Source organism: Zingiber officinale, chromosome 9B (genome assembly GCF_018446385.1).
Source record: "Zingiber officinale cultivar Zhangliang chromosome 9B, Zo_v1.1, whole genome shotgun sequence".
NCBI lineage: Eukaryota > Viridiplantae > Streptophyta > Magnoliopsida > Zingiberales > Zingiberaceae > Zingiber > Zingiber officinale.
The window spans coordinates 48,287,009-48,293,894 of record NC_056003.1 but is presented as its reverse complement, the minus strand read 5'-3'; the positions used below and the strand labels follow the sequence as shown (position 1 = coordinate 48,293,894).

At 40.4% G+C, this 6,886-nt stretch overlaps 1 protein-coding gene and 1 pseudogene across 1 annotated transcript; one reads left to right on the top strand and one right to left on the bottom strand.

The window, feature by feature from the left end:
• The first annotated feature begins 427 nt into the window (after nucleotides 1-427).
• On the top strand, nucleotides 428-3,300 carry LOC122022287 (50S ribosomal protein L18, chloroplastic-like). Its single transcript, XM_042580244.1, has 3 exons — nucleotides 428-751; nucleotides 2,582-2,743; nucleotides 3,039-3,300. Exons 1-3 carry the CDS (start codon nucleotides 539-541, stop codon nucleotides 3,186-3,188), a joined length of 525 nt encoding a protein of 174 aa, XP_042436178.1. The 5' UTR covers nucleotides 428-538; the 3' UTR covers nucleotides 3,189-3,300.
• Nucleotides 3,301-3,662: 362 nt separating this feature from the next.
• LOC122022995 lies at nucleotides 3,663-4,561 on the bottom strand (annotated as a pseudogene).
• Nucleotides 4,562-6,886: the final 2,325 nt, after the last annotated feature.

The following is a 6,886-nucleotide window of genomic DNA, read 5'->3' as shown; positions in this document are numbered from 1 at the left end:
ATATTGATATCGTACTAAAAAATTTTCAATAGGATATAATTAAAAGAGATCAAAGAGAATTATTAGAATAATCCTAAAATTAATTTGATTTGATTTGATGATTTGATCCGGTCAATTTTGATAATTCTCTTTTATCTCTTTACAGAATTATTAGAATAATCCTAAAACTAATTTGATTTGATGATTTGATCTGGTCAATTCTGATAATTCTCTTTTATCTCTTTTAATAATATCGTTACATCATATTGAAATTTTTGATATATTAGATTTTTAATATAATTTAATATATTTTGATAAGAATTTTTTATAATAATAATCTTAGATTTCGAAAATTAAAAAAATAATGGTATTTTTAGATGAAAAAAATATATTTTTTAAATGCTTTTATCGTTAATAAAAGGTTGTGTTAAAATGTAAAGTTAGGGTGCAAAATGAAATATTTTCTCCATGGATAGAGAGAGATAAGGTATCCTTTGTTGCTAATCGTCTGTCTTCAGCGAGTAGAACTCAAAAACCGATTTCTTCTTCTTCTTCTTCGATGCTTCTGTCCTCTTCACCAGCGGCAGCTGCCGCTCTCAGTTTTCCGGCAATGACGGGAAGAAGCACCTTCCTCGGCGGGCAGCTTCTCTTCTTCCAACCGAACAAGAATCCCTTCACTAGTACCCTTCCCGCGACTGCCATTTCTATCGTAGCCAAGGTCACCACCCGGAGAGAGAACCGTACCGCTCGACATGAACGCATCCGCAAGAAGGTACACGCACTCTCGCTTCCCTGGCGCCGCCGCCGCTTGCGCCGCCTAGATTTGATGATCTTTTTGCTTGCTCTAGTATCAAAATGGACAATTTTTTTGCTTTTCCTGGTTGGATCGATCTTACCATTCTTCAATTTCATCCTTCTATTATGTGAAAAATAAGTAATTAGGGTTCGAGCAGCTAGCATGCCCTCTACGTGTTCGGTAAAATGCCTGAATGAAACAAGCAGCAATTTTTGTCACTACATTCTCTCTCTGAGAGCTCTTGTTCCCATCAGCTCTTGTTCTCACTCAACCTGAGCTCTCACACGCCTTCATTACATGTGTTTGTGTAGGCATTCATGCACACTCATTCATGATGAAACTAAATGTGCAACATTGTGAATGGTAATCTGAATTATACTTTTGCCAACTAGAGTTCAATCCGAATACTTAAATCTACATGTTTCGATTGTTACCTTTTGCTATCTTATGATGTTTGTGTACTGCAATCTGATTTATCAGGACTTTGATACTGTAGAATAAAGTATATTTATCATTTTTCGATGTTATGTAGCTTGCTCATGTGTGCCTCTGTGGAACAGTTCCACTAAGTATGCAACATTGTGAATAGTAATCTGAATTATACTTTTGCCAACTAGAGTTCAAGCTGAATTGTTAAATCTACATATTTTGATTGTTACTTTTTGCTATCTTAAGATGTTTGTGTATTGCAATCTGATTTATCAGGACTTTGATACTGTAGAATAAAGTATATTTATCATTTTTCGATGCTATGTAGCTTGTTCGTGTGTGCCTCTGTGGAACTTTTGATGGAATGAAAATAACACGGCAAATGTTACATTTGAACTCCAATCATGAACTGCTTGGCACTAGACCCAACTTGATATTGCAGAATTGAACAATTTCATCATTTTTAGAAGATGTTAATTGTAGACTATCTAGCTATGGAACTTGTAGTCTTTAGCAGATACTTCTACCTAAATGGAGCCTACCTTTGATTTAAACTTAACCAAAAGAACTGATATAGTGTCAATTTTGCTATTTTTGCCGAGTATTGTTACCGTATATGCAAACAAAATTTATATGTTGTTGGCGATAGTTCCTCATGCTTATTTTTCCTATGACAAGCATGCTTATTTTCGAATAAGTTTGTGGTTTCTTGCATGGATTGAGGTTTCATTAAGCATATTTATTTGATATATACTTGTGCAGTTTATTATTTTGCGGAAGTATTTTGTAAATGCATTTGATATTCCTTGTGTCAATTGAACTCATCATGTTTGCCATGATCATCAACATGTATTTGTGTTTAGATACATTCTACTCTAAATGATTTGAAAGTATTTCACTATTCTAGTTAGAGTATGTTTGTTGCTTTTCTTTTTAATTCGTAGACATTAGTACTTTTTACTTTGTCCTTGTATTGATTGAAGAGTAAATAAATATGTGCATTCTACTAATTCGCTAAAATCTTTCACTTTTTACGAATATTGAAGGTTTCTTATGGTGAATGAAGTTTAAACTTGAAAGCAGTTTGTGCATATTGTCCTACCTTTCACAAACCGAAAAATCATCATTTTTGTGATCATCTATAATGGGAAAATGTGTTTACATTCATGCTTTATTGTGGAAAGTTATTTGAAGATTTAAGTTTTATGACCATCATCGGTCCTTCAAATAGGAATGAGCATTCGCTCTAATGCATATAGCCTATAGTTATCCACAATTAAAATGTGTATTTCTTAGCATTTTTTTTTAATGTCTCATGTCGTGAAGCTTCCATTCAATTTGTGCTTTTGGTTACCGAAAGCATTTCGTCTTTGTCAGGTGAATGGTACCTCGGAGAGACCAAGGATGTGTATTTACCGCTCGAACAAGCATTTGTACGTCCAAGTCATCGACGATTCCAAGATGCACACACTAGCTTCGGCTTCTACAATGCAGAAACCTATTTCAGAAGAGCATGATTACTCTTCTGGTCCAACTCTCGTAAGCCTTCGACACCCCCTACATGATTATGGAAGTCTTATCTAGCTATTACAATCTTTCTTTGCTCATTAACATCCTAATGCATTCGATCCACATATCAAATGCTCTCTATAGAAAAGTCGATGTTTGAGTTGAATAGATGAAGGGGAAGCCCTCACCAAGACTAGAAATACTCGTAAGTTATATTCAAGTGATGGCAGCACCTCGAAATGATAGTAACAAGAGACAACGGGCATGGTTGTGGGTACATATCACTCGGCTTGTGCTAATTTAAGTGTCGTAATCTTGTTATCAGGAAGTGGCAAAGAAGGTGGGCGAAGTCATTGCAAAGGCTTGCTTGGAGAAGGGAATCGCCAAGGTGGCTTTCGATCGCGGTGGCTATCCTTATCATGGGCGCATTGAAGCTTTGGCTAATGCCGCAAGGGAGCACGGTCTCGAGTTCTAAAAAATTGTTCCATTGATCAAATTGGAAGAACAAATATGTATGGTTTTCTTGGGAACTATAGTATGATTTCCAAGTGATTGAATGTCAAGTAAATACAAAATTGTCTTCATGAGATGATGCTTCCCTTGAACATGGCGATCACAAATCTCTCTGCCTTTGTCGTGGAGGGGATCATCTTGATGCATGGTCCTTGTCGGCATGAAGGACGTAAGAGTTCGGTCGAGGAATCAGAATTGTGGCTTTCATTGCGACCTTGTCCTTTCGGGGACAATTGTTATATCTAACTTGTTGATAGTAAGAAGTTCTTAGCCTTGTCCCTTTCCATCATGGGAGTTGTTTTCCTGAGAGCAAGAAAAATCCTCAACAAATGAGGTGGGAAAAATGAATTTTAATAATAATTATTATTATTGTTATTTAAAAGTATCAGATTAAAAATAAATAAAATGAAATGAAATCACCAGATTGCCATCTTAATCAAACGGGGGAGAAATTTGGTTGCTGGGCACGTGCTACGCACGTGCTCCCGGCGATCGGCTCCCTCTGCGCCGTCTCCACAACTTCGCCCACGGATAGCGCGTCGATGACGGGGCGGAAGACGAGGATGGCCTCGCCGACGGCGACCACAGCCACGACGGAGGAGGTTTCGATGACGGACAGCCACTGGAAGGCGTGGTCGTCTGGATTCCAGAGAATGGAGAGCGCGAGGGCGGCCACCTGGACGGAGAGGCCGACGACCACTGCGGCGCAGAGCACGTAGAGGCGACGCCGGAGGCGTCGATTGATCACCACGGAGACGGCCGCCCATGAGGCGGAGACAAAGATGGGAACGTAGACCGCGGCGAAGGCGGCGATGAGGACGGTACCGAAGAGGGGGTAGGCGCACCGGGCGGAGGAGGAGGAGGAGGCGAAGTTGTAGTGGGACAGACCGAGGCGGGGGGTGCTTAGGGCGAGGAAGAGATAGAGGGAATGGAGGAGGAGGAAGGGGAGGACGGCGAGAAGCGCAGCGGCGATGGCTGCGGCGAAGGCGGAGACGGAAGAGGAGGAGGCGCGTTTGAGGCGCGTGGAGGCTCGGACGAGGAAGAGTAAGATGACAAGGAAGGCCGGCTCGGCGAGGTGTTGAGAGGAGACGAGGTAGGCGTGGCAGATGAGGTCGGGGTGGCGGCGGAGCACGGGGAGGCGGCGGCGGAGGACGGGGGAGCGGAGGAGCTGGGATAAGGACCAGAGGCAGGCGAAGAGAGGAAGGAGGAGGCGGACGGGCCAGAGCGGGCTGAGGAGGTCGTGGAGCCGTTGGCGGCGGCGGCAGCGGAAGCGGAGAAGCACGGCGGCGAAGGAGGCAGCGGACAGGAGGAGGAGGAACGAGGCGAGGGCGACGGAGATTAGGTCTTCAGAGGAGTCAGAGGGGTCCAGAAAATCCAAAGGCATCTCCTTTACGTCCCTCGCCGGCGCCACCTCCTCCGCCGGCGATGTCACTGTTGCAGAGACCCAGTTGGCGGTGGTACACGGCCGATTATGATACCGATGCCTTCTCCCTTGCCCTTGCCCTTGCCATCGTGATCGTCTTGCTCCTCTTCCTCCTCCTCCTCCTCCTCCTCCTCCTCCTGCGCCTCCTCCGTCGTCGTGGGCTTTGAGATGCTTCCTGTTTTCTCGGGGAGAAGGAGGAAATGGGAGGGGAGGCGGAGAAGACGCTTCCATTTTATTTTGGGCGTTAAGCCAACGGCCAATTCCAACCATCTTTCGAGGTCCAAACGAATCTAACTTAATTAGAACTAAACTCGTACATGTTCAATTTTTTTTTTTAGTTTAGTATAAATATGTTTGAATTAAGATTGAGCTCGAATTTCATTTCAAATTGAGCTTAGTCAGAACAATAAACGAGCCTAATTTTATGATATTCAAATTTGTTTAATAAGGTATTTAAATCAAACTAAATCAATCAAAAATAAATTAAATTACTAAAATTATTGTTTAAGTTTGACTTGATTTTTTTTTTAAGAGCTTGAGTTTCATTCAAGTTTGGTTTGAACTTAATTTATTTAAATGTTATTCAAGTTTTTTTATTTATTACCTTATTGATATGAGTGAATATTATTCAGGAACAATTCACACTCATTATTTTTTTTTGGTAATTTAGCTATCCAATTCTTATGATCCAACTAATTCTGAAAATGATTGAAAATTTTCTAGCGACTACCAAAATAAATCACACCATCTTTATTCATAAATATTAACAAACTAAACATATTTTTGCTCAAATTTATTCATTTATTGAATAAGCATAAACAAGTTTTTATCAAATAAAACATCATATCAAACTTACTCACAAATTCATTTATAACCGTATATATTTCAAGTTGAATTAAAATATTTATATTTTTAAACTATTGGATCCGGTATGTTTGCACGCCTAATCTCAATCACTCTTTATATATACTAGTATGATCGTGCACACGCGTTACGTGTGTAATATAATAATATATAAATTATTTGGGTCTTTGAAAATCCAAATTGTTTAGATTTTCTAGTGTCAACCTTATAAACCAATAATTAATTATTTGAGTAAGATTCATAATAGTGACGCTAGAGAATCCAGCAACAAACTACTGTAACGGGCTTCCCTATGAAAAAAATTATTTTAATTTAATATTATACTTGTCTTAGTAAAAAAAACTAAGAAAAGTATATTTTTTAACATCGTCGGTCTAAAATATTTATACAAGCTTCTTTGATCATAGTGTTGTCAATTCTAAAGATATGAGACTAAAAAGAACTATATTTTTTTTATATAAAATAACCAGAGAAAATTAATGATGAGAAAAATTCATAATAATATGCTGTAGCTGTGTTTTGAACTCTATATTACTGATTGTTTCGCTTGTGGAATTACTAATAAACCTTAGAATTATTTTTAGTGTAAATAGAAAAAAAAATGACATTAACGTAAATGTATTTAAGGCTTCACCAAAGTTAGTTAGTAAAGGGGGGAGATTTTTAATAAAATAGTAAGATATATATGCTGCGGTGCCTTATGTGCGGTTTTGCTACGGTACTTGCCACGTCAGCGGCCTGGACCGATCAGGCTCCAACCTGATCGGTCTGAGAAAACACAAAAAAAGGTAGGGGGATCGATCTGTGGACCGATCCACTAATAGCCTGATCGGTCCACAGATCGATCAGGCTTCGAAGCCAACTCTCACAGAGAATTGGTTGATCGGTCTGGGGACCGATCAGGAGACTCCCAGACTGGTTAGGTTGGAGCCTGATCGGTCCAGGCCGACCGATCAGCCTAGGGCCTGATCGGTCCACAGACCGATCAGGAGACTCCCAGACCGATCAGGTTGGAGCCTGATCGGTCCAGGCCGACCGATCAGCCTAGGGCCTGATCGGTCCATAGACCGATCAGGAGACTCCCAGACCGATCAGGTTGAAGCCTGATCGGTCCAGGCTGCTGACGTGGCAAGTACCGCAGCAAAACCGCATATAAGGCACCGCAGCATAAGATTTCTCTCTCTCTCTCTCTCTCTCTCTATATATATATATATATATATATATATATATATAGTTCTCTCTTTGACGAAATCCTCGCCTCCACTTTTTGACATCGTCCTTGTCGCCACTCCTTGTCAGATACCTCACCTTGACTTCCAAGTTCCCCTTCCCTTCTCGACGAGCCTATCTTCGTCGATACTCCGAAGTTCCCT

Coding starts and splice junctions, on each gene's coding strand:
- LOC122022287 (XM_042580244.1), top strand. CDS start 539: ATGCTTCTGTCCTCTTCACCAGCGGCAGCTGCCGCTCTCAGTTTTCCG. Junction 752..2,581: donor ATGAACGCATCCGCAAGAAG/GTACACGCACTC, acceptor CGTCTTTGTCAG/GTGAATGGTACCTCGGAGAG. Junction 2,744..3,038: donor ACTCTTCTGGTCCAACTCTC/GTAAGCCTTCGA, acceptor TCTTGTTATCAG/GAAGTGGCAAAGAAGGTGGG.